The following is a 27873-nucleotide window of genomic DNA, read 5'->3' on the forward strand; positions in this document are numbered from 1 at the left end:
AGGGGAGGATGTGGAAGTGGTGCAGAGCTACAAGTACCAGAGGGGTTCGTATGAACAGGAAAATGGACTGGACTGACAACACAGTGGTTCTGTAAAAGAAGGGCCACAGCAGACTGCACTTGTTAAGAAAAACTCAAGTCTTTTGATGTGTGCAGCAAGCTGCTGGAAATGTTCTACCAGTTCTTAGTAGACAGCGTGTGGTGTTCTACACTGTAGTCTCCTGGGGAAGCAACCTGAGTTCAAACTGAACAAATTTATTAGGAAAGCCTTCTCCATTACAGGACTAACCCTGGACACACTGGAAGACATTGTGGAAAAGACAATGATGGCAAAATTGCCGTCATGAAAAATCCATTACATTCCCACCAGTAGGTGCGGTCTTGGAGCACTTTTAGCTGTAGGCACATTCCACCACAGTGTGCTAAGAAGCACCTCTGGGGTCTTTTCTGTCCACTGCTATCACGTAATTAAATGCTTCCACTCGATTTACTCATTAAGTTTATTTATTGATTAATTGATTGATTGGCTATATTATCTATCTTTTGAGTACTATATACTTGTTTTTTTATGTTTCTGTTGCTGTAGTCATCTCAATTTCTCCTTGAGACTAATAAAGTTTATCTAATCTAAAATCTGTTTTTGAGAAAATCATGCCAAGTCAGCAAGGGAAGAGAGGAGTATTCAAGGGAACTATGATTTATGAAGAACATAATGTATCTGCATTAGTAAAATACTGTCATCCTTTGGATCTGATCTAATACATCTTTGTCTGCCTCATTATTAGGTAGAGCTAATTGGCCGCCTTATGACAGTATGGTTGTGTTCCATCTTAGGTATAGGGTACATGAATCAATGTTAATAGCAGTGGGCAAAATGCCAAGCTAAATTTATCATTCTGTGGTAACCAAGTAATTTTAAAGCCTAAGTATATAGATTCTCTACTGTGCAAATAGATGACATGTATTTTTACATTTTTCATCTGATTTCACCTTTAAATTAAACAATGAAATATATACTGTTGATTTTCATGAATGTATATAATACAGTAAATGTGACTCTGGTTAGTAAATATAAAACATTTTTGTTCTCATATTTAACTAGGATTCTGAGAAGTTCATGTCTCGCAGTCAAGATCTTGAGCAGCAGCTTTCCAGTAAAGAACTGGAGCTAGAACAATTAACCCAGAAGCAGAAAAGGGTAATTATGTTTATTTTATAGCACTTATTTTTCATTTAGTCTAGTGAGCCTGATGTCCCCAGTGTTCTCCAATTTTTCCCAAGCTTTCTGTTTTCTTCTCCTCCATGACAGAAAGTCACACCCTCCACATTCTCAACCCTCGGCTCCTTTAGTTCTGGACAGGAGTTAATACTTCAAACCTCGGTGCAGGTTTGTCATTTTTAGCATTTTATGAGGCATAGCTTCGTATAGAGGAACCCAATAAAGAGCCTACTTGACCTTGGTATCCACTAGTGGCTTTGGGTTCCTTGTCATTCCTGAATCCTGTTGACAACTTTGGTGCATATAAACACAACACCCTACTAGTCAACTCTCAATACACCCTATTAACATGTAGTGATGAAGGTGTAGTTAACAGCAAGGACACTATGACAGGCAATTCATTCAGATGGTCCTCTGTGAAAATTTTCTTATACAGTAGTCATATTTTATAGAAATGTACACAATTGGGCTTAGTGTTTTGGTATACAACAAACATAATGTCTTTGAATGTCTTTATAGTATTAATATTATAATGGACTATTTTGGGATCTTTCCTAAAGATTTGTTTTTAAGCTAAAAACTTGTAATTCAGTTTTTAGTACACATGAAGTAATCTATAGCCACTTTTGAAATTATAAAGCAGTGTTGAATGCCCTTCATGTTGGGGCTCAGAACTTTGTGATTACCTCTTGCGCATATATATGCATGTGTATATCATATTTGTAATATGTATCTTTACAGAAAACAAATATGTGTGTGTAGGCTTTTAATTGGCAAGAATCAACATTTGCAAAGGATTTAGACATTTATGCAGATGTAATGGGCTAGAATTCAGTGTTTTAAAGAAAAGGCAGAATTTTTGGAAAATTCTGCTACAGGTTATTGCTGATGGCTATCTACAGGACATAAATATTTACCTGTCTTGCTAAAGAGTCAACTGCTTTGAATAGTCAGACTGCTTTGATTTAGTATCTTATCTACACACAATGTGGGGATACAGAACTGTCTGCTTCCTTGGAAAATTAACGAGTTCAGGGGACATTGGTGTCTAATCAAGTACGCAAAGTAAATGTGTTTACACTATTTGTTATACAGAGTAAATTGGCTTGCACCATTGTTTTCACTGATTACCATGTTCATCTATGCAGAAATTGAAGCATATATATATTTCTGGGAAAAGGAGAATAAAAAAAAAAGAAGAGAACAGAGAAGTATGGTCTGAGACTCGGGACTGCTGTCTGTTTCTTTTATGCTTTACACCATATTGCTGTGGCTACACCCTGTAGCAACAGTGGCTTGTACCTGGCCCAGGCTCCCCTAGGCCTGAGGTCGGTAACACAGATACAAAATTCTATTTGTGTTACAAATCTGAACTTCTACCTGGAGATCTGAACATGTCTAAGCTTACAACACATTCAGTTTGAGGTCATTTTATATCAAGCACTCAGAAAGAGAAGATGGCAAACACATATACCTGCCAAGTCTACAAAGAAATTAATTAACAGATTGAAGCATTGCTCTGTCTTTGAATTCCTAACAAAGAAAGGGAAGAAGCCAAAGGCAATCCATGAGAGGTTGAATGCTGCATATGGTGATGATGTATCTTTGTACAATAAGGTGGAGTTTTGGACCAAGCAATTTAAACTGGATCCGGAATCGACTGAAGATGACCCACACAGAGGGTGTCCTATGGAGCCATCTTCACAGAAAATGTGCCAAAAAGTGGAGGCCATGACTATAGAATGTTGTTATATTAAGGTTAATGCTATAGCTCATGAAGTAGACTTTTTCTTGGGCACTGTTTTCACAATCCTCCGTAATCATTTGATGATATCAGTTCCCAATGGGCACCCTGAATGCACTAGTCATTGTGCTACCAAAAGAGACAAAGCATCTGTTGGTACAAGAGCTTCTGAGGCACTATATAAATAAAATGTATTATTAATATGTATTAAAGAGCATATCCTACTCAAACAGACTAATTGAATTAATCTTCTTTTGTTCTGAATGGGAAAAACTACATTCAGAACAAAATATCTGAATATGTGAGTCTTAATCCAATTATTCAAAATTGATAAAATAATTGATAAAACTGGTCTGCTAGTAGAATTGTTTTAGTTAATTGACGAGTTAAAAAGGAGCACTGTAAATGAAAAAACTGCTCATTTAAGAAAGGAGCCAAAAAGCAGTTTTTCATTCAAACAGTAATAGGAATCTGGGACAATCTACCTAGTCATGCTGTTGAAGCATAAACTTTGGCATTTTTTTTAAAAGGATGTGGATGAGATTTTGAGATATTAATTTAGCAGACAAGATTGATGGACTGGATTGATCGTCTTTACTTGATTAAACTTATGTTATTTTTATGGCTTATGCACAATATGGAAAGGAATAACATGGGAAATACAGAAGAATTTAAACAAACAAAATGATTTTGTTTAATGTTAGTTTTTGCAGGGTTTCTGCTGCCAATTTTTAACAAAGCACAGCTTACTTCAATATTGTAGCACTATGACTGACTGGGTATTGACTGAGCATATGGTTAGTGTTTTTTTTAGTGTGAAATAATGTGCAGCTAGTAATTTGTGACATCATGCAACTTTGTTCAGTTTGTTAGAAAAAAAAAACAAACAAAAAAAGACTGAAAACGGGAGCAAGCACTTAATAAAATGCTGAATGTACTGTAAATAAATTAAATCTATAATCCGCAGTTAAAGGTGTCCAGACCATTTTAGACCAAGACCCATTCCGGTGAATGATGGAATTCATGATATGTACAATTTCACTGTTGAACTGTATGTGACATTATGGCCTGTTGGGTATCTGTTCCTTTAAGTAAGGGAAAATGCCTTTGTTTTGTTCAGGTAGAGCGGCAGTGTAAGGACCTGCAGAGCACGCAACAAGAGACCAAGGTAGAGAATGTAAAACTGAAGCACACAAACGAAGAGTTGGGGAAGGAGTTGGAGCGAACCTGCGAAGAACTGATTCTATCTCAAGAACAACTGAATTTGCTGCAGGAGGAGGCTGCCCGACTACATGAGGACAGAGAGATGTAAGCACCTGCAAGTTATTTTAAAGAGACATCAGTTAATCTTTTCAGCAAGAAGAAAAGCATTATTTGTCTTTAAAATTTCATAGAGGACTGCTTAGAAGATCTGAAGAAAAAGTAACAGGGAAAGGTTGTGATCAATAGTGCAAACTCTGTCTTTTTTTTTTGTATATGTGGACAGTGAGCTGTACAGGGTAACAGAGGGTTTGCAACGAGAAAGAGCAAGCCTACTTAAACAACTGGACCTGTTAAGGTGGGCTTTCATTTTTAAGTGATAATATGAGTTATTTATTGTATTTTCATTCTTCACTGACATGACTGTTTATTCTGATTGTGGTTTTTTTCTTTACTTTACTGATGGTCACTTCTAGGGAAATGAACAAGCACTTGAGAGATGAGCGTGATATGAGTTATCAAGTAAGTAGGTACCAGTTATACTGTTTAATGGTTGTGTATGTACATACACTCACACAATATACAGTATACGAATGGAAGACTACACACAGGTAAAACTTCAGTAGTGTAGTTTTAATGCAAAATATTAAATATCCTTCTTCCCATACTATAAATGAACAAACCTGTAGTTTTTTTTAGAACACCAGTAGGATGTAGACAACTCATTTTAACTCAAGCACCTTTCACTCTAGCTATCCAAACCAGAGTACTCCAACTCAGATTGTTTTTTATTTTTCATGGCACATGACATGAAAATTGGTGAACTTGCAGTTTATTAAAACAACCATTGGATGTTTGCCTTCTTTATGTAGCCTGATGTATTTATTCTTTATTTCATGGTTTAATTTTTGATAAATCCAACAGCAATCCCTACAAGTAAAAAACTCTTAAAATGGATTAACAAAAATCCATGGTGGTTCATTTTAAAATTTTGGGTGTTGGTTAATTTATGAAAAGTTGTACAAAAGCCTTCTGCTGGTAACATGTCTTTCCAACTTGCACTATATGTTCGTTTTCTTTATTCATGAGTGTCCTGTTTTGTCTTTGTTACTGCCCAAGTTAAAAAAGGGAGCCAAGCAACAACTTCATTTACAATGCTGGTGTGAAGTGAAAGTATGTTTATAATCACCAGTTCTATGTGGTAGATTTTGAAAAAAAGCCCTGTTCACTTCCACTTGCAAGAATCAAACAGGAAAAAATGGATACCTCAAGTACGTTATATCTCAGTGTAGTTCACTGTTCAAGAGTGGGCAAACTTGCACGTTTTTTTATGTAAATTCATTTCAACTTGTATACTCTGCTCTGTTTTAGTCATGATCACAAAAATAAGTCGGGTTGACGAATAAGAGGTTATTCAAATGATCGCAAACCATTCATACCATTTTTCATATTTGGTTAGCTATAAACTAAATTTGTCTTGCCACTGGATTAACATGGTGTATCCACCTGGACAACAATAATGGATGGTTTATTCTAAAATCCCACTGCTATATTTGCAAAGAATTGCAATGGCTTTCTGTTTTACATGCCGTCTTATGTTTTCATTGTACAGTGAGGCTTTCCTTAAACATACAAAAAAATGTGTAATTCACAGCTGACCTTCTTACTAATGATAAATCAACAAGCACGGAGGCAAATATTTCTGTAAAGCTTAAACAATTCAATTTGTGTAGGAAAAGTTTGATATTTGAAGGTTGGAACAACTGACAGGCCCTTAGATAAAACAGAAATTTCTTGGTAAGTCAAAACCTTTGAGGAAATGTTAATTATCGGAATCTGACATGTTTCTTCTGTCTGTGGCTTTTGTGATGATGAGTGGTAGGTGTTCAATAAGGTCTACCTGATCGTAGGACACATTGGTCTAAAAAAGCAGATGCAGAGGCCTGCTCTGAGCTAGAGTCTGTAGAAGACAAAGAGGACGATGAAAATGAAGTAGGATAATCAGGCAGAAAATACAATTGTTACCGAGACTTTGGATAGTGAGAATGGTGATATGACTTAGCAGGGTTTAACTATTTACACAAAGCCCACAGTGCAATCACAAATATCTCTATTAAATGTATATTGTTTATGGGCTTCAAGAGTTGATTCAAAGGATGCAACATATTCTTACAATCTTCCAAAATTTAGTTGTAATTGGTACTGTTCACGGTATTCTTTCTTCAGATTGTCAATTTCAGCCTGCACAATAGTTATTCATTACCAGTAACGGCATACTGCACAATAAGGTAACGTGAATACACTTGACTTGAGAATTCCTTGTTTTCTTACTCTTTCCCTGTACATTTAGCATTAGTTTGTTCAGAGGTTGATGCGCTTGCTCCTTCCTGAGCAGCTCTTCATTTCTCTGCCCTTGCGGCCTGCTTCTTCTCTTCTTTCATCTGCATCTTTTCACGTTAAAACTGATTAAGTCAGTGTTTGTGTTGCAATTACTTAGTACGTTTTCCTTAATTTTTTACTTAAGCTGACACTTAAGTCTTCAATCTGTCTCAAGAATGATTTAAGATTTGAAGAGGTAGAGGAAGTGACAGCAAAGGTGGTAGGGATGAGAACAGCACCTGTACGCATGTGCCACACGGCTGCCCTGCTGGCTGCTGCCGAGAGTTGATTCTACAATAAAATAAAATAAAAATATAAAGAGGAATAAACTTGGAGGTCAATCACCACCCTGAATGCAGATAGTAGACGTCACGTAGTATATGTGTACCATATTTCAGGTCAGTAGTTCAAACTGTTTGAGAGCTACAGGTGATTTAAAATCCTGGACAGACAAACAGACAGCAACGGTAGCGTATTATATAAGAAGATTCACCATTTCAGTCAATAATACATTAAATCAAGAGAACATTTATTTAGTATATAACACCATCCAACATTGCATTTTATTATTTGCCAATAGTATTTTTGTATGCATTTTTTGTCCAGTGATTTTTTTTGGATGATGTTAGTTTGTTTTCTATTAAAAATATATACAGTATATTTTGCAAAGTACATTATCTACATGTTTATTAGATCTATTTTTTCTTAAGTTTCCTTATTCCTAAAATCTGCTTACTGTCAAGTGGTTCCTCGCTCTGTTCGTAAGCTATACATTTCATAAATCAATGAATCAAGCTTCTTATAGTGAGGCATTTATAAAAGGTATACATGTTTCATATAATCCATACTTTCTAAATGTTACCTCATCAGTAGTACTATTTATTTTGCCCTTATGTACTACAAAGTCAATCAAGAGTAGCATAGCCAGAGACACCAATTCATAAGGAAACAATTGTTTAAGTGCCACCAGGCAACCAGACTAAAGCTTGTGTGCTGCTCCCACTGCCAAGTTTTCTGCTTAGTAACACTTCTGTTCAGGCATACGGCTTGCCTGCTTTAGTTATTATATGCCATTTTAAAAGTGCATGCCCTGCCCTCTGTTATTTTTTTCACCCATAAGTAAAACGAATATGGGAGATGATTTATTGCCGTTGAGAAGTTTGTGTACATGTATCTGTGGAAAAGTGGCAATTAAGGCATTGACTCTACAAACATATAACAGTTTGGTCAAGCTGTAGTGAGTCTTCACTGCAGTATTTTAACTTGATATCATGATATTTAAATTATTGTACTTCAAAACATAGTTTATGTCCTGTAGAGTTATATTTTCAATGTTCTGAGTTAAGGAACATTGTTAGAAAAGCATATTTTACATACATTTGCTTATAATTAAATTCATAAAGTAATTTGGAAAACTTATCCTAACACTGCTACAGCTCTTGAATAAAGCAACATTTGTTTTGTTTGTTTTTTTTGTTTTTTATTCTTTGTGTCACTTTGTAGCATATTGTCACTGCCATCATTCCTGTGCATTTAGCATAAGCATACTTTGTTTGCTCTACTTTTTGTTCTTGTAATGGTTTCCATTCCTCATTAGAAGTGTTGTAGGAAAAAAAAGACAAGGTGTTTTCTGATATAAATCCCATGTCTTTAAATTTTATAGAAACCAAAGAATTCTGTCAATAGTTCTTCACGGAACCAGAGAGCTGGATCAATTATTGGTTTGTATGCTGAAAGAAAGCAGTCACTGAAAAGGTACGGTATGCTTTTTTTTTGTTAAAAGCTCTCAATGTTGATTGTGCCAACTATTTTAGTTAGAGTATACTGTAAAGTACTACTATTCACTTAATTTTAAACGAACACACAGAGGATTTTAGTTTGTACTTTTTAAGGGCTTTCTTAATGGAGATAATGGATCCTTCACAAAACTTCATGGTAGAGAGCACAGAATACATCAAACTGGACTAATGACAATTTCAGAAAGATTCTTGTGAAAGAGATGGGTAATCAAGGAAACCATTACTGTAGACTTGCGTGGGAGTTTATACTATTGCTGGTACCCACTGTGCGTGGCGGTTATTCAGGGAGTCATTACAAAAATGGAAGAGGCTGACTTATTTTTTTCTATTCTTAGAGTTTTTAGACTTTCTTTCTGTAGAAATTACTATTAGTGAATGGAAAGCTTGTCTTGCTGTTTTTGTAGTTTAATTTCTTTCCAACTTTAGGCACATATTGCCCCCCAAACTTAGAGACAGAATTGGTTAGTAAAGGTCGACATTTGTCCATAGGGCACAATGGATACCCCCAGACCCAATTCCCACATTAAACCTCACAAAACATCTTAAAAATACAAATAACATTTATGCTACAGTATAAAAGCATGTTGGCATCACTTATAGTCATTTGTAATTTTCAGTCATAGCATCCTACCTTCTTAATTATAGTTTTAGCATGGGAATAATACAAAAAGCATACTTAAAGGTCAAATTCTGAAATTAATATTCACTGGGATTTTTCAGGTAATAACAGTAAAAATGGGGTGGGAGAGTGGCGATGTGTTTCATATTGATTAACACAGAGAAGAAAGTACTTACAGTACTCTATACGCAGGAAAAAGAGCCAATAAACCTATGATCTCATATTAGTTCCATTTTGATAACGTTAATTAGAAGAGGTCCTTTCTCTTTTACCCAGGATAAAGGTTTGCAACTTTTATTAGCTAACTATTGGTTTGACAGTTAGATAGGTTGTCTATAGTTGAAATGGGTAGGTGGAAGCATGAATAAACTCAAGATATTAAGTTATCTTATATTAGATTTACATTTATTTGCTTAGCAGACACTTTTATTCAAAGCAACTAGCAAAAGAGGTCAACATAATCAAGTAAACACCAGCCTTGAGGGCTGTTTGGGAACAAGTGTTACAGCACAGGTTGCAAAACTGATCACCACAAGTGAAGAGCTCAAAACAAAACAAAATACAAGCAAGCTACAATTCCTTGGTTACAAAATCTAACAGCTATTAGCAGTTAGACATAAATTCACCAAACTCTTTTCAAACACATTGAGGAAGTCAGAATTTCAAATGAAGGTAGGCAGCTCATTCGTCCAGCAGGAGCTGGTGGATTGAGATTTGATGCCACATAGAATTGACATCACCAGATACTGTTCATTGTCAGACCTGAGTGGTCAAGAAGGAACATAGGATGTCACAAGTGTCTCCACATATATACAGTAGGTGCTAACCCAGTGACTATTCTTTAGGCAAGCATCAAGGATTTGAACTCAATATGTGTCACTACAGGGATCCAATGTAGTTATCTGAAAAGAAAGTGACATGCCTGCCTTGGCTGGCAGAACACCAGACTTGCCACTGCATTTGGAATCATCTGCAGCAGGTTTGTGACAAATGCATTTACTCCTGCCAGAGTATAGTAGCACTAATCCAGATGTGACAAGATCAAAGCCTGGACCAGGCTTTGTGCTGCATACTCTTGTCAGATTCAGTCTAATCTGCAGATGTTGTATAAAGTGAATCAGCAAGAAGGAGAGACCATAGCAACATGGTCAGCAAAGGACAGCTGGTCATCATCTCTGTACGCAACCTTGGTGTAGTGATTGAAGTGCCAAAGAGAGGGAAAAACCAGTATAACAAGAAGGTCTATCTTTGCCAGGTTGAGCAGGAAAAGTTATTCCTTCATCCTGCTTTCAATATTAGTGATACATGTTATTAGTATTAGTGATTCTGCCTAATACCTTGTGGTCCTCTGGAGGAAATGACAGACACAGCTGTGTATCATCGGCATTGGACTGATAACAGAATAAATGGGACTGGATCATAGGGCCTAGTGAAGGCCTGCTGAGCAGAGGGCTCAGTACTAATCCTTGGGGATCCTTGGTTGAATGCCTGATACACCGTTCACATCTCTTCTCGCCAGGCCACACAGTAGGATCTGCCCAAGAGGTAGGATTCATACCACCTGAGAGGGCAGTCTCAGTGATGCCAAGGTCAGAGATGGTGTCAAGGAGGTTCTGGTTGTTTACTGTGTCTAAGGTAGAAGAGACATATATTATGATGAGGACAGATGACATGTTGGTTCTTCTAGCAATATGTAATCTGCCGAGAACGGTAAGTAGAGCGATCTCAGTAGAATGACCCCTGTTGAAGCCTGCCAGATTAGGAGTAACTTATTTTATTGCAGTAACAATAAGATAAATACCATTAGGAATTATGGGCTTCATGAAATTAATTATAGGTGTACACCTCTTATATGTAGAGCATTTAGCAGCGAGTAAATTGAGGATTTACTTTGCATGCTGTTGTAGCCATTTGCCATGTTGGGGAAATGTGGTCTGTTGGCCTTGGAACCCCTGCAGATTTTGTTTTTTCTCCAGCCTAATTTTTCTTTTGGTATTTATTCTTTAATATTATTTCCTAATCTTGTTTTTTTTCTCTTTAATGTCTTGTAAAGCACTTTGAGCTATACAGTGATCCCTCGCTATATCGCGCTTCGCCTTTCGCGGCTTCACTCCATCGCGGATTTTATATGTAAGCATATTTAAATATATATCGCAGATTTTTCGCTGCTTCGCGGGTTTCTGCGGACAATAGGTCTTTTAATTTCTGGTACATGCTTCCTCAGTTGGTTTGCCCAGTTGATTTCATACAAGGGACGCTATTGGCAGATGGCTGAGAAGCTATCCAGCTTCCTTTCTCTCTCTCTCTCTCTCTCTCTCTCTCTCTCTTGCGCTGACGTAGGGGGGTGTGAGCAGGGGGGCTGTGTGCAGCTGCTTCCTGAAGGACATGCTGCACGGAGCTTCGCATACTTAAAAGCTCAAAGGGCACGTATTGATTTTTTTTATCTGTCTCTCTCTATCTCTCTCTATCTCTCTCTCTCTCTCTTCCTCTCTCTTCCTGCTCCTGACAGAGGGGGTGTGAGCTGCCGCCTTCAACAGCTTTGTACCGGCGGTGCTTCGCATACTTAAAAGCCAAAAAGCCCTATTGATTTTTTTTTTGACTGCTTGCTTTGCACTCCTTTGAAAAGGAAGATATGTTTGCATTCTTTTAATTGTGAGACAGAACTGTCATCTCTGTCTTGTCATGGAGCACAGTTTAAACTTTTGAAAAAGAGACAAATGTTTGTTTGCAGTGTTTGAATAACGTTCCTGTCTCTCTACAACCTCCTGTGTTTCTGCGCAAATCTGTGACCCAAGCATGACATTCTAAAAATAACCATATAAACATATGGTTTCTACTTCGCGGATTTTCCTATTTCGCGGGTGGCTCTGGAACGCAACCCCCGCGATGGAGGAGGGATTACTGTATTGTTTGTATGAATATGTGCTATATAAATAAATATTGTTGTTGTCAGTGTTGAAATTGAATACTAAAACTGATAATCATTTTTGGAAAAAAAAAATGACTGTCTCTTGTCCTAAACCATTTTCAGTCTCCCTAAACAGAATGAACAGTCAATTGTTTTCAGTTAAATCTGACCGTAGTGTAATTATCTTTATGATTGTCACAAAAGGTGCCATAGTACTGCATTAGTAATTGTATGAAAGGAGAATAAAAAAGGTTGTCACTGAAATCTTATATTTTTAAGTTTGTATTTTTATATTGGAGTTAACTTTCAGTTACTTTTGTTATTCCAAAGTAATCTTTTCCTCTGCTTTTTGAGGTTTATATCTCATGAGGCTACAATATTATGGCCAGAATTTATTTTTATTGCAATTTCTAAACTTACATCTGTTTAATGCACATTGTTAGAAATAATTAATAGAAACTAATCTGATATTTTAGGCATTATAGAACTAAACAATCAGTTCACATAACAATACTAGTACTACTACTATTACTATTCCTATTCAAACATAATACAATGTACTATAGAGATGTTAACCCAAAAAATTAACTCTAATCCCCTCTGGTTTTCTTTTTTCAAATAGTGAAGATGAAGATGACGTCTTTGCTAATTCTAAGCGAAGAAATTCTGGCACTTTGAATGGTCACAACCAAGTTAACAAAGACCCTGATAACAAATTACCCAAGAAAATACATCTTCAAAGAATCATTTCAATTGAAGAAGATCATCTACCCCAGTTCCTAGAGGCAGAGTATGAGGTCCAGCTAAATGAGTGGGCAGAGGAAGAGGAAGAGGAAGAAGTAGATGGAACAAATGAACAATTGGCAGCCAAAGCAGACAGAGCTACTGAAGTAGATTCAAATGAAGTTATCAACAAGCAATCCGCTCAGGTTTCAAGCAGTGAAGCACCGTCATCTCCAAGAGGGCAACCAGTGGGAAAGGAGACGGTCGGAAATGTAAGTTTCTGAAAGCATTAAAAATACTGTATTGACAAAATATTGAATTGAGGTCATTGTAAGCCTGTTCTGGAGACAAAGTATGAAATGGCACTGTAAACCGCAAACTTGTTGCCACTGAAATTTGATTTCCATTATACGTAATACTCTGGCAGCACAGTAGCACAGTGGTTAGCAACAGTATAGAGAATTATTTGGTTGTACTTCCTAGTTCAGTGTTTCTCAATACTTTAGGTGTCACTACTCACTTTTTTCCATGTTAGTATTCTCACGACCCACAGGGTCCACCATTGGTGATATGAGCACAATCGTCGGGGAGGAGGTTGTGGTCCCCCTTGTTGATTCCGTGTTTGTCAGAGTACCCCTCCTTGGTGATTTCAGCATGATTGTCAGAGCAGAGGAAAGGGGGGTTTTCCACCTTGGTGATTTAAGCATAAACATTGGAACAGTGACCCACCGCAAATTACTTCCAATATAAACAACATGACCCACCAGGTTTAGGTAGAAATCCACTGGTTGACAAACACTGTCCTAAGTTCTAGCCAAGATCCAATCTGCCATATTTTTAATTAAGTTTATATTAATAAGTAAATGATTTTAACAGTTTGACCATAAAGCATTTCAATAATCATAGTTTCTTGAAAGAATTCCTTCAATTAATAATTCCAGATGGCATTATCTTGTTCTTTCGGCTGCTCCCGCTAGGCATCATACAAAAAAAAAAGTAAATAAAAAATAAAAGTACAGACAGCAATGAAGGGGGGATCCCTTATTCAGGTTAAATATGATATGTACAGTAATCGATGTATGAGCAGCACTTTAGACTGCAGGTATATTTTTAAGACTACATAGTACAGTGCTGTAGTCAATAGTATAAAAAGCTGCTCAGTAAAATATGTACACTGTTTCCTGCATTTGAAGATATTAAAATGTAATTTGCAGTGTGAGTTATAGCTGGTTTTATGCTATAACTGTGGTGAGTAAAGTAAAATCTCTTATAAATGTTGAGCATATTGTTTTTTTGTGCATGACAAGATCATTGGGATTAATAAAGTATCTATCTATCTATCTATCTATCTATCTATCTATCTATCTATCTATCTATCTATCTATCTATCTATCTATCTATCTATAACACTAAAATACCTTTAGTATCTTTAAAAGTAGTTATTGTGCTGGAGTTTTTTTGTCTTAAAATTGAAACCAAATGAGAGGGATGAGTCGGGAAACCATGGGAAAAATTTAAATAAAAAATTTAAGTTCCTGCTTCTCCAGTGTTGTTTATGCAGCTCCACGTTTAATAAGCACTATGTAAATATCCCCTTTCTCTCCTTACGTCTCTCTTCTTTATCACACTTCAAATCCATTTACTGCAGTGTAGGAATACGGGGTTGGGGGAAGGAAGGGGATTAGGCTGTCAGAGCCTGACCAAGAATCATGGAGAGAAAGGCAACAACCTTGAACAGAGCACATCCACGCTCACTGATTACAGCAGGCCATTTACATTTCACCACTCACCATATCACCATTTTTTAATATGCTTCTGTTACCAGATTGCACGCAGCACACTCTTTTCTGCTTGGCTATGCAATGGTGCCTTGCAAAGAAGCAATGTACTGATATGTTTGTTTCTTGCTTTACTAACAGTATGGCTGAGATAATAATAATGCAGGCATTTTTTACTTCAATAAAATAAGTATTATATTAGGTCACTTGTTGCATTAAAAACTGAACAGACTATGTAAGGCACATTACTTTTAATGCATTAACCGTAACACTTCTTCTTAGATTGTACTGCTGAGCTTAGCACCTTATGCTCAGTCCATCGGCATAAATTTAGAGATTTCTGAAATATTGAGACAGATTATTTCAGTTAAGAGAAAAGAATAATGCAATCAGCCAAACATTTGCCTCAGGAGTGTATTTTTGTTGGTGCCTAAACTGTATTCTGCTTGTGGCTGCTGAATCCCTTAACTGTAGCCTGGTAAAGGGATTACATGGCCACATATCCAGGGTACTCCGAGAGAAATCAGTTTGTTAACCTGGTTTCTCTAATCAGAATAAGAGTTTACATGGCGTTTTGCAGCCGCTCTTCTGTGAACAACCTGGTTATTATAGCACATGTAACTCAGTAACAAAATGCTGAAATGCTGCAATTTCTTGTTATTTATGAGCTCATTCATTTTTGAATAACAGCTTAAATATGTAATTAGCACATCTGGAAAAGGTGAAAAGAAATCATGCGGATGATGATCGTTTAAATCCAAGATAAAAACGTTAAATTATCCCAGTGTAATATGTATTAATGCTTGCTAAATACCTGTTAAAAGTTTTTTAAACCAGTTTTGAAACTACTGTTCTTCTGTTCTACCCTCTTCTTAATGAGCTGGCCAGAATGGTACATATTTAAAAAAAAAAAATAAAATAATAAAATGACACTACAAAGATTGGGAAGAAATGGCATCAGTTTAGTAAAGAGACAAAGGAAGAATGAAGATGCAGGGCTCTTACGGTTTTCCCTTCTGGTGGGACATGTACTCAATTTTCAGATTTTATAAGTAAATAAACAAATAATAAAAACACCAGTTAAATACCCATTCTGCACCGAGCCAACGCCGTAAACCGCATCACTAATATAGCATCCTAGCCAAAAGACATTGCATCTCTCTTACAATAAGAAGTAAATCTTTGTGCATTTCCAATTATACAGTATGTATGATTTCAGAATTATACTGTATATCTAAATAATGGATTATATATATATATATATATATATATATATATATATATATATATATATATATATATATATATATACTGTATATATTTAAAATGAACATAAAATGTGTTCAGACCTTTTTTGTGATTAGTTTTCATTAATTTTCAGTATCTACTGTGTAAAGTAAAAATGCAGTTATTCAGGTAGTTATAATAATCCAACAGTTTAAAAAATAATTACATTCAAAATGTCTATCATTAGTATTTCAATTTTTTATCTTGTGAATCGTATTTATTTTAAATTACCATCTTCATTTTACAGTCCCTTTCAATGAGCATAAGAGGCTTCATTGCATTTAGCACAGGAGTACATTTTCTGCACAATATTCACAATGTATCTAATTAAAACATCAGTAATGTCTTTTGATGCCTCTTTTATTTTGTTCTCTAAATCTGAAGCTTAAAATGTTTAAGAGGCTTTGACAAAAAAGGAATGAATGGGTAAGTGCTGATTAATAAAACCACAGCGGCATGTGTGAAATAAGTAGAACATTCACCTACTGTAGTTAGCAGCTGCTTACAATAATAGTCGGGTCTCCCTAGCTACCAGATATCAGCATGGAGGAACTGTGTAGGTGTCGTAAACAACACTGAATGCTGCAGATTTGGTGGTTTTTGTACAAATGTTTTTTTTTAGTGCTGAATATCCTGCGAACATATCTGTAATCATGTTCTAGTATTAATTATCTCAAATGCATTTGACCTTTCAGTAAAAGGAAGAATAAAATATTTGAATATTACAGTTCATTTTACATATGCTAATAGCCATTTTTGTCAAAACATAGGCAGACTGTGTACTGTAAAGTACAAACCTTCGGATTGTGGTCTAGGGTGCAATTTTAATTTCATCCTGCATCTTAATCAGATGTCAGGGTTTGTCTTTAGAATTATTATTTCCAACAGGGTTTGTTATTATTTAAGGAGTACTTACCAATGTGGGTTTCATTTTTTAGGAAATTTACATTCAGTGTACTATATACACCTATGACTGTTTGTTTTTGGGTGGCATTATGGTGCTGCCCTATGTACATATTCATTGAGAAGTGTGTGTTTATATGTGTAAGTCTAATATAATATGCATTTTTTTGTCTTGTAGGAAGAAGGGACACTTTCCACCCCAGATCGCATGTTTAAAATTGTGCTAGTTGGAAATTCAAGTGTTGGGAAGACATCCCTCTTGAGACGATTCTGTGATGACTGTTTTTACCCAGGCACCTCTGCTACTGTAGGTATGTTGTGAGATAACTGTGTAATATTATTCTGTCCTGAGGCATTATTATAATGAGCCTGTGGTAACTAAATTCTGAATACAAACAACTGATTCTTCATTATATATCAAATCATTAAAAGAGATTCAATGAAGCCAGTTTTGTACTGTTTTTATACTACATTTTATGAGCTTTTAGGATTATTTTGGCACATATGATCAAGACATAACATACTCTTTGTAAATAGGTCAATGTGCTCTCCTTTTAACACAGAAAGTTAATTTTTTTCTACTTGAAATTTCTTGTTTTTAAAACTGTCTTTCAGGAAACCTTACAATATTTAGGTTCACCATTTTTGGTGGTTGTTTTGCTGCTGAGGCTTGCATGACCAATAAACATTCCATAAGAATTTAAAGAAATTATATTTTGAGTTCTTTAAACATGGTCACAAATGTGGTAAAATGAAACTTAACTATCTCCATCCATCCATCCTCTTCTGCTTATCCGAGGTCAGGTGCGGGGGCAGCAGCTTGAGCAGAGATACCCAGACTTCCCTCTCCCCGGCCACTTCTTCTAGCTCTTCCGGGAGAATCCCGAGGTGTTCCCAGGCCAGCCAGGAGACATAGTCCCTCCAGCGTGTGCTGGGTCTTCCTCAGGGCCTCCACCCGGTTGGACGTGCCCGGAACACCTCACCAGGGAGGCGTCCTGGAGGCATCCTGATCAGATGCCCGAGCCACCTCATCTGACTCCTCTCGATGCGGAGGACCAGCGGCTCTACTCTGAGCCCCTCCCGGATGACTGAGCTTCTCACCCTATCTTTAGTAAATATAATTATTCTGGTTAGGCTCAGGTAAACAATAGTACTTAACTTTAACCCATTAACATTTGGGTTTAAAATAAAACACTATTCACATTATTTTGCTTGTTTTTAGTGTATGTCTTCAAAAGCATTTGGCATATGGACTGTTTGTGGAGGAGGATTTGTTTAAGACAGCTTTGTTATAGGTTGTGTAGATGTATAAGTAAGAGTTGATACAGAGTTTATCTATGTACAATATAATAAAAAATTGTTTTACTTCATGATTCATTGCTTTCATGTAATATGTTAACTTTTATATTAATATTCCAAAAATACCATTTTTTAGACATGTTTAAACTTCTATGACTAAATTGTAAAGGAAGTCTAATTTTTGGCTTTATCTTCAGTTTTGCCTGAAAGCCCTATTCAATTTTTTATCTTTTTTTTTTTAACACTAATTTTTGTATTCAAAGAAAAATGGAAAATGTGGCTTTGGTTGATCTCTACTGAACATTATTTGGAATTTTGTGTTTTTATTGCTAAAGTTGCAATAAAGAATTTTTTTGTAGTTAGGACATCATAATGTTTTGGCTCAACAGTACTGGTATCTTAATTTTGTAAAGATCTGTTTTGTATATGTTCTCTAAAACAACAATGCACTAATACATTAAAGTCATTTTCTCATGTTTGTAAACTTGCCTTCAAATGTCTCAATGCATGCACAATAATCCAGGTAAGGAAATTCTAGAAAGTTGATTCTGTTCATCTGGACATAGTTGTTGTTTTTTTTGTTTTTTTTCTTTTCCCAGGGAGATACGTTACATCACTCATCCAAGTGACTTCCTCAGTCTCAGTTGGCTGCAGGTTTCTTAAACCTTATAAACAGTACCAATGACCGAAAATAGCACCTTTGACTAACAATGGGCCGTGTGATCAAGAGAGTTGGGGAATGGCTGCAATCACAGCATTGTAAGATGGTGAAAGATGTACCCTTAGGCCCCCTCCTTGGTTCAGAGATGGTCGTTCCTTTTTCACGTAAATGGCCTCCTTGTTTATAAGGTTGGAGAAACCTGCAGTCAACTGAGATTGAGGAAGTCACTTGGATGAGCAATGTAACATATCTCCCTGGAAAAAAAACTATGTCCAGATGAACAGAATCAACTTTCTAGAACTTGCCTTCAAATGTATGCTCTGGTCTTTTCCCTTTTTTAAATAAATAACTACTTTAAGTTGGTCTGCTTTAATTCTGGAAATGTTTTTTTAAGATATCTAAAAATGTATTTTTGAGATATTGGATTTTTTTTTTAACAGGAATTGACTACAGTGTAAAAACTGTCACAGTTGATAGAAGCAAGGTGGCACTCCAGTTGTGGGACACAGCTGGGCAAGAAAGGTATAATATTTGCAACTCTTGTATTTATTTTCCTTTGTTATTAAACTGTTTTCCAGTGCTTGGTGAGTACAGCACCCATGGATGAGGAGTTTGCATCCTGGCTTGATCACCACTTGTCTCTGTATGGGTTTTCATCCCACATCACAAACACGTGTATTAGTGTAATGGCCATTTGTAAAGTTTCCCAAAGTGAGTCCAACAGTGTACATGGATGTCCTGGCAATTTCCTCTTGCCCTATGCAGCAGTAGTTCCCACCTTGTATCCAAAGCTACCAACTGTGGCATCCTATAATCCTGAAGCAGAGTTAGCTGGCTAGAAAATGGGTGTATTGGATGAATAAATAATAGGTTTTTTTCTAGCTTGTTTAAACATGAATCTGAACTGTACATACTATATATCATCTTCTCCCTGTAGTGTATTAGAATAAATAAGTAGGTCTGAGAAATGAATAATATAATGTCCTCTTCTGCATTTTGTGCCTGTCTTTAAATATTATTGCCATGTAAAAGTCCAGTGTATTCTTATCATTTTCTATTTTGTTTTTTTTTTTAACAGATACCGAAGCATAACAAAGCAGTTTTTTCGAAAGGCTGATGGAGTTGTTGTAATATACGATATTACCTCTGAACTGACCTTTACATCAGTAAGACAATGGCTGAGTAGTGTGCAGGTAGGACTGTTAAAACCAGTGAATAATTATCGTCAATGAACAACACTGTTGTTGCTTCTGAACTTTTAATATATAAATGTGCGTATATATATATATATATATATATATATATATATATATATATATATATATATATATATATATATATATATATATACAGTACTGTGCAAAAGTTTTAGGCAGGTGTGAAAAAATGCTGTAAACAAACAATGCTTTCAGAAATATAAATAATGATTGTTTATTGTTATCAATTTACAAAATGCAAAGTGAGCGAACAAAAGAAAAATCTAAATCAAATCAATATTTGGTGTTACTACTTTTTGCCTTCAAACCAGCATCAATTCTTATAGGTTCACTTGCACAAAGTCAGGGATTTTGTAGGATTATAGTCAGGTATATGATCAAGCAATTATACCAAACAGGTGCTAATGATCATCAATGTCACACATAAGTTGAAACACAGCCATTAACTGAAACAGAAACAGCTGTGTAGGAGGCTTAAAACTGGGTGAGGAACAGCCAAACTCTGCTACCAAGGTGAGGTTGTGGAAGATAGTTTCATGTCATGGCAAGACTGAGCACAGCAACAAGACACAAGGTAGTTATACTGCATCAGCAAGGTCTCTCCCAGACAAAGATTTCAAAGCAGATTGGGGTTTCAAGATGTGCTGTTCAAGCTCTTTTGAAGAAGCACAAAGAAACGGGCAACGTTGAGGATCGTAGATGCAGTGGTCGGCCAAGGAAACTTAGTGCAGCAGATGAAAGACACATCAAGCTTATTACCCTTCGAAATCAGAAGATGTCCAGCAGTGCCATCAGCTCAGAACTGGCAGAAACCAGTGGGACCCAGGTACACCCATCTACTGTCCGGAGAAGTCTGGCCAGAAGTGGTCTTCATGGAAGAGTTGCAGCCAAAAAGCCATACCTCCAACAAGGCCAAGCGACTCAAGTATGCACGAAAACATAGGAACTGGGGTGCAGAAAAATGGCAACAGGTGCTCTGGACTTATGAGTCAAAATTTGAAATATTTGGCTGTGGCAGAAGGCAGTTTGTTCGTTGAAGGGCTGGAAAGCGGTACAATAATGAGTGTCTGCAGGCAACAGTGAAGCATGGTGGAGGTTCCTTGAATGTTTGGGGCTGCATTTCTGCAAATGGAGTTGGAGATTTGGTCAGGATTAATGGTGCTCTCAATGCTGAGAAATACAGGCAGATACTTATCCATCATGCAGTACCATCAGGGAGGCGTATGATTGGCCCCAAATTTATTCTGCAGCAGGATAACGACCCCAAACATACAGCCAAAGTCATTAAGAACTATCTTCAGCGTAAAGAAGAACAAGAAGTCCTGGAAGTGATGGTATGGCCCCCACAGAGCCCTAATGTCAACATCATCGAGTGTGTCTGGGATTACATGAAGAGACAGAAGGATGTGAGGAAGCCTACATCCACAGAAGATCTGTGGTTAGTTCTCCAAGATGTTTGGAACAACCTACCAGCTGAGTTCCTTCAAAAACTGTGTGCAAGTGTACCTAGAAGAATTGATCCTGTTTTGAAGGCAAAGGGTGGTCACACCAAATATTGATTTGATTTAGATTTTTCTTTTGTTCATTCACTGCATTTTATTGATTGATGAAAATAAATGATTAACACTTCCATTTTTGAAAGCATTCTTTGTTTACAGCGTTTTTTCACACCTGCCTAAAACTTTTGCACAGTACTGTGTATATATATATATATATATATATATATATATATATATATATATATATATATATATATATATATATATAACATACTAGGGGGCTCCGCCCCCTGCTCGCTTCGCTCGCCAACCCTGTGTTTGGTTTACCGGATATACAATACAATTTATTTTTTGTATAGCCCAAAATCACACAAGAAGTGCCGCAATGGGCTTTAACAGTCCCTGCCTCTTGACAGCCCCCCAGCCTTGACCCTCTTAGAAGACCAGAAAAAACTCCCCAAAAAAAAACCCTTGTAGGCAAAAAATGGAAGAAACCTTGGGAAAGGCAGTTCAAAGAGAGACCCCTTTCCAGTTAGGTTGGGCGTGCAGTGGGTGTCAAAAAGAAGGGGGTCAATACAATACAGTACAATACATAGAACAGAATAAATCCTCAATACAGTATAAAAATAAAAATTCTAGGAGTACGGAGTAGAATTTCACATTAGATGATATCACATAATATGATTTGGATTTGTTTGAAGTCCTGGAGACCTCATTCATCAAGCTGCCTCCCCCATTTTGCCATTCCACATCTGAAATAGCGCTGATCCGATGAAAGGACCCCTCATTCCCATGTCCCTATTCATCAGGGATGACTTTACCTTAGGCAAGCAATCTACAATTTAAAGAGATTGTTATTTTCTTGGGAATTGTTACATATTTTCACTTTTACTTTAAAAATTCTTTTTTATAAAGTTTTTTCTTTATTTCCTGCCCAGTGCATGGTTACATCTCTTTCTTCCCAGGCGTATATTGCTGCTCGTGTTGTGAAGGGTGTTACGGCTGAACGTACGCTAAGGATATGTCTTTAGATCATTTGCTGTATTTTTACTGCTTTCTAGCTGCTTCTTCTGCCTGTTGCATGTTGTTGTTTTAAGAGCTCGGAGCACATGATGCTTGCCTGCCAAAAGCAATCCAACAACTGCTAGCTTAGAGGTCTGTTGACTTGTTTTAAATGATGGCTCACTACCTGGTCTCGCGTGACGTTGTAAAAGCAATACCTGTCTTTTATTTCTGGCCCCAGGCGTGTTTGATTTCTTGCAGGATGTATAACGCTGCTCGCATATTGCTCTGTAAATAGTTTCTGCATTGTTATATCCACTTTACACTTGTTTCATTTTTAGGTCTGTTAAACTAAATGGAAAATGTATCACAGGCAAAAATCCATCTATTTATACATTTAATGACATGTTAAAGGTACCATTACTGCAAATAACACACCTTACAAATATTGGATGGGCATGATTTGAAATTGCATTCTCTGGTTTAAGAAAGTGTTAGAAGTTTTGTGGGGCAGGCAGCTATCTACTGTAGATTTGGAAATTTGTGCTTCAAATTACACATATTTATGTCATTCATTTGTCAACATGTATATGTTCTTTATTCCACTGCAGAATAGAGTAACTTGGATTATAACAGTATATAAACTATAAGGTGCTTCACTCATTGCCTGTTTGAGAGAACAAATTTTTCAAGTAGAGTCAATTTATATGTCATTGACTTATCAAAGTCGGCAGACATTCCATTAGTGGATACACTCTGTTGTGAATGCAATAATTTATACAAAAAAATATTCAGGCCAACAACATCTTATTGCATCTTCAGTGTTCTACCATCTAACAACCAAACACAACTAACTGAAAACAATCTTCATACTGGAAAAAAAAATTATGTGTGATCGTGCACAATAGATTTTCCAAACTCTTCGTAAAATATGAAGAAGTAATTGTTTTAGGTTAACGGTTCTCAAGCTCGGTCCTGGAGTATTGTGTAGGATGCTGTATTTTCATCCATCTGTTCATTTACTGAACTTTTTTCCAGCTTTAGTGATAGTGGTGCAGGGGTTGGCATGGCTACCCACAGCTGCATATGATAAACAACCTTTAAAGCACCAGATGTATGTGAACCAAGCAAAGAATCAACTATTAGTAATTTCATATCATATTGTTCTAAATAGTTTCTCTTTATATCAAACATAACTAAAATGTGTATCTCAAATATTGTTGGTTATTGCATTTATATTTCTCACCTGCAAAATGACAGTTGGCACTATAGCATACTAAAAACAGAAAGAGAAAGTGAAAGGGACATCATAACAACCAAAGTGATTACTACAGTTATTAAAAATCCATTGTGAACTTTAACCTCAAACCAGGCTACGGCCAGTGTTACACTACATAACTGCAGCTGGGGTGAATGCCAGACTGAAAATTTTAATAGATATAGTGTTAGAAGGTAAGATTCAAAGTGTAAGACTGTTTTAAATCTGAAGAAGTGGTAAATATGAAAGTAGTCTGTAGAAAATCAAAATCTAATTATGATTGAAGATTTGACTATAACCATTTACAGGAATCTGGGGCAGTGCTGTTGACTAAAAATGTATTCATTCAGTAGTGGCTGCTTTTGACCGTCTAGTCTAGGTATTGGGCTGTATTTTAGTAATAAACTGTAAAATTTCATGTTCTTTCTTTGAATTACATTTTCAAAATTTTCAATTTTGCTATGATAAGTTCTATATCAGTTGGGCCATTACTTTTTCTACTTTATATCCTTCCTTTGGGTCAGATTATTCGCAGACAAGGCCTTACTTCCACTGTTATGCAGACGATATACATTTATATCTTAGTACAGACTCCCCTACAGATTCACCTCCCAGCACACTCACTGACTGCATCACTGATGTTAAGCTATGGATGGAAAATAACTTTCTCAAACTTAATGCCAATAAAACTGAAGTGCTACTGGTAGGTCCAAAATCCCAATTTTCTAAGGCATCCAATTTCTCTGTTTCTGTTGATGGTACACTTGTCAAACCTGCTCCTGTTGTCAGAAATATTGGTGTTTTGTTTGATTCATCACTTAACTTTGAGCTACACATTAGGTCTCTTTACAAAATTTAATTCTATCATCTCCGTAACATTGCCCTCCTCCGTCCATTTCTGTCCTTATCTGATGCTCAAACTCTGGTTCATTGTTTCATAATGTCTCGTATTGATTACTGTAATTCCCTCTTCATTGGCCTCCCTGCAAAATCTATACAGAAGCTACAGTATATTCAGAAGCCCGCAGCCAGAGTCCTCACCTACACAAAGCGTTTTGCTCATATCTCCCCTGTTCTCTCCCAGCTTCACTGGTTACCAGATCCATCAAGGATTAAATTCAAGATTCTGCTTCTCACCTTCAAAGCCCTACATAACCTTGCCCCCCTCTACCTCACACAGCTACTAGCTCCTTACACTCCTTGTCACTCTCTCACGTCCTCGAGCAGTTACTCTCCTTACTGTCCCATGCACCAGACTCTCCACCCTGGGAGGCAGGTCCTTCAGTGCTATAACCCCTCAACTCTGGAACTCTCTTCCTCAGTCTCTCCGAGATTGCTCCTCTTTCTGCACTTTTAAATCTCAACTGAAAACTTTCCTCTTCCACGAACTTTTGTCATCTGTGTAATTTTTTTTTTACTCTGTATGTAAAGCGACCTTGGGTTTGTGAAAGGTGCTCAATAAATATAACATGATTATTTTTACTATTGTTATTATTATTATTATTATTATAGTTGTTTATGTATTGGTTATAATGAAAGGTAATGGCATGTTTCCTCTTGCCCTTATTCAACAGTGAATTTTCTATAGAACTCTCTCAAGAGGCAGTTTCTACTGTTTTAAAGAGAAACCGTAACACTTATACTTAATGACCATGGAATAATGGACAGTGCTTTGTAGTTGTGTGCCTCTTTAGATGCTAGTGTGAAATATTTTAACATGGGAGCCTGCTATGGTGCACCAATGGTATTGTTAACAGTGATACTACTCATTCTTGCTTCAGACATTACATATGAGTTCAGTTGGTTTGTGGTGTCGTTGTGAGTGCAAGACCCAGTTTAGGTGGGTGAGTTGTGATGGACCCTACAGGTCAATCCAAATACAGGTTCACTGATGAGCATGTGTGCAAACTTTTGAAATGAAAAATTGTAAAAGATAGGCATTAAACAATTGATAAGAAGAAACATGAATTAAATAGGGCCAAATGACCCATATAATTTTGATTTTGAGAATTCAGTTTTGAATAAATAATATTACAAGATCATTTCATTTCTGCATTGCAATCCTGTTGTTTAGTATTGTGTAAAAGTATTTCTGTGCTTTGTGTAAGCTAGTTCATGACATCCTAACATACTCAGAATGATACAAAGACAGGTGATGGACAGAAGTAAGCTATTATCAGAAAATAGGAAGAAAAAAGCCTGCTTGACATGCACAACTCAAAGGTTAATTATCCTCCTGAAAACCTTCAAAAAGCTGTAATGCAAAGTAGATTTCAAGATAAATTCGGAAAAAATTAAGTATACGGTATATTGATTCACATTTAAAAGAAAATTTTGGTGTGGATCAGTTTTAACATATAGTGGGTTGTGTTGGACAGTACTGTACATAGTTTTGTTAAAAAGAAATATAAAGATGAGAAAGAAATGTTTTTTGTTAAGAGTATAGTCATTGGCAGTAAATTATGGTGAGAGTGTATCTCAAATTATGTGCAAAGCTTTGTTTTCTTCAAATAAAGCTCATCTTTTGAAACAGTTCTTTGTGAATGCTGAAAACAGTGTAATGTGTGTTACTAAGCTGCAGTGATATCAATGCTGGGTTTCTTAGGCTACTGCTTTGAGGAAAATTGCCTTTTAATAAAAATCTCAATTTGTAAATTAGCAAACTTTATGTATGACTCACCTGTTTGTAAACTAGCTGCAATAGAAGCTCTTACCATTGTGTACAACTGGCCTCATCACTTTGAAAGCCCTTCTACTGACAGTAATGCAAAAAAGCCTTTACATTAATTAGGCAAAAGCAGTGCTAATGGGGACTAGATTACAATTCAATTTCTTCATGTTTTTTTGCAGGAGGGAGCTGTAGACAATATTCCCATCATGTTGCTTGGAAACAAAACTGACAAAGAAAGTGACCGAGAAGTTCAAATGAAACTAGCTGAGCAGTTAGCCAAGGTTGGTATTAATATATCCTACAGATTATGCAGCTCTAATTGGGCTGGACTGGATGCTTGGATAGAATGGCGGCCCTTACAGCATCCCTCAGCACACAGAATAATATGAAGGAGGCCAGATGTATTCAAAAATGCATCAACAAAAATATGTAAGAAAGGGACAAAGGAAGAAGACACAGGTATAAAGTAACTGTTACTTTTCTACATGATGCCTCATTTTCTCATAATGTCTGTTGTGATTTAAGGGTTTTTGAGCATGGTGAATTTGTTTCTGCTATTTTTCAATATTCATTCTTTTCTAACTTCATATTTTTGATGTTTCTTTGCTGCTGTTTTGTGTTTTTTTGTTTTGTTTTTTTTTTCTTATGGACAGTACCATTTTGTGTGTTTTTAAACAGCTCTAGCAATATTTTGGTTGGCAACTTTGCCTCTTTGTTTCCATGTGGTGGCTAGAAGTTCCAGTGCAGGACATTTTAATGCAGATGCTATTTAAGAGGCATGCTTTTCCTTTGTCCATGTTTCAGGATATTGTCACAGATCAAGGGGTGTTAATAATTAAATCTGATTTTTTTTTTACACTTTGATTCTCTAGTTTTGGGTATTGGTGACTTTGGCTTCATTATTTTTCTGTGTTTTTGACACCAATACATTGTAGACTGTGAGTTTTTTAGGTTAATTTCCTGCACCATTCTCTTTCTCCCATTTTTGACCTTTTTTGTTGTTCTTTTATCTAGAAGAACTTTATCTGTCTAGATCAAGGGTATCAAACTCAGATCCTGGAGGGCTGCAGTGGCTGCAGGTTTTAGATTCATCTGATTTCTGAATTAGTAACCAGTTACTGCTACTAATTTAACAGACTTTTCTGTTGTAATTATCACTGCCTTGCTTGATTGTTTTTTTTTATTCCCTTAACTGGCAGCAAAGCAATAAAGATGGCTAGCTAACTCAGGGGTCTCAGATAGTCCTAGTAGGCCAATCCAATCATTCTTCTATTTAGCTGTCAACAAAACCCTTTTTTTTAATTGTATAGTTTATTAGTGTTCTTATTCTTCAACACCAACATTTCCAAAAAAACAATTCTTTTTTTCAAAGAACACTATCCAAATGCTCAGGTCAATATTTCTAAGACCTTCACTTTTTTCTTGTCAAATGTTTTATTGAGACACATACTATTTGAAAGACACAAGTGCACCATTTTGCATCTCGTTATTGTTTGGAAGCTTGTTAAAAACAAACAAAAATGAAACAATTATAATGCAAGTCAGTTAAAGTCAAATAGACATTTAATAATGGAGAAAGTGATTGAAACAAAAGTGCAACCACTGCAAAACTCTAGGAACTGAGATTGATAACCATAATCTAGATCAGTGTTTCCCAACTGTCAGTTTATATAATATTTTTCCGAATCAGTGACTTCTCAGATCATGT

At 36.3% G+C, this 27873-nt stretch overlaps 1 protein-coding gene across 1 annotated transcript in view; it reads left to right on the top strand.

Moving 5' to 3' along the window:
- The window catches only part of cracr2aa (calcium release activated channel regulator 2Aa), a 236686-nt gene that overhangs the window by 198272 nt on the left and 10541 nt on the right, over positions 1-27873 (top strand). Inside the window, exons 8-17 of the mRNA XM_051922934.1 lie at positions 1102-1197; positions 4083-4270; positions 4449-4520; positions 4639-4684; positions 8205-8296; positions 12490-12862; positions 16737-16869; positions 18959-19040; positions 19597-19711; positions 26345-26446. Coding sequence (XP_051778894.1) covers positions 1102-1197; positions 4083-4270; positions 4449-4520; positions 4639-4684; positions 8205-8296; positions 12490-12862; positions 16737-16869; positions 18959-19040; positions 19597-19711; positions 26345-26446 — 1299 coding nt within the window. The remainder of the gene's footprint in view (positions 1-1101; positions 1198-4082; positions 4271-4448; positions 4521-4638; positions 4685-8204; positions 8297-12489; positions 12863-16736; positions 16870-18958; positions 19041-19596; positions 19712-26344; positions 26447-27873) is intronic.

Source organism: Erpetoichthys calabaricus, chromosome 1 (assembly GCF_900747795.2).
Source record: "Erpetoichthys calabaricus chromosome 1, fErpCal1.3, whole genome shotgun sequence".
In the NCBI taxonomy this organism is placed as follows: Eukaryota; Metazoa; Chordata; class Cladistia; order Polypteriformes; family Polypteridae; genus Erpetoichthys; species Erpetoichthys calabaricus.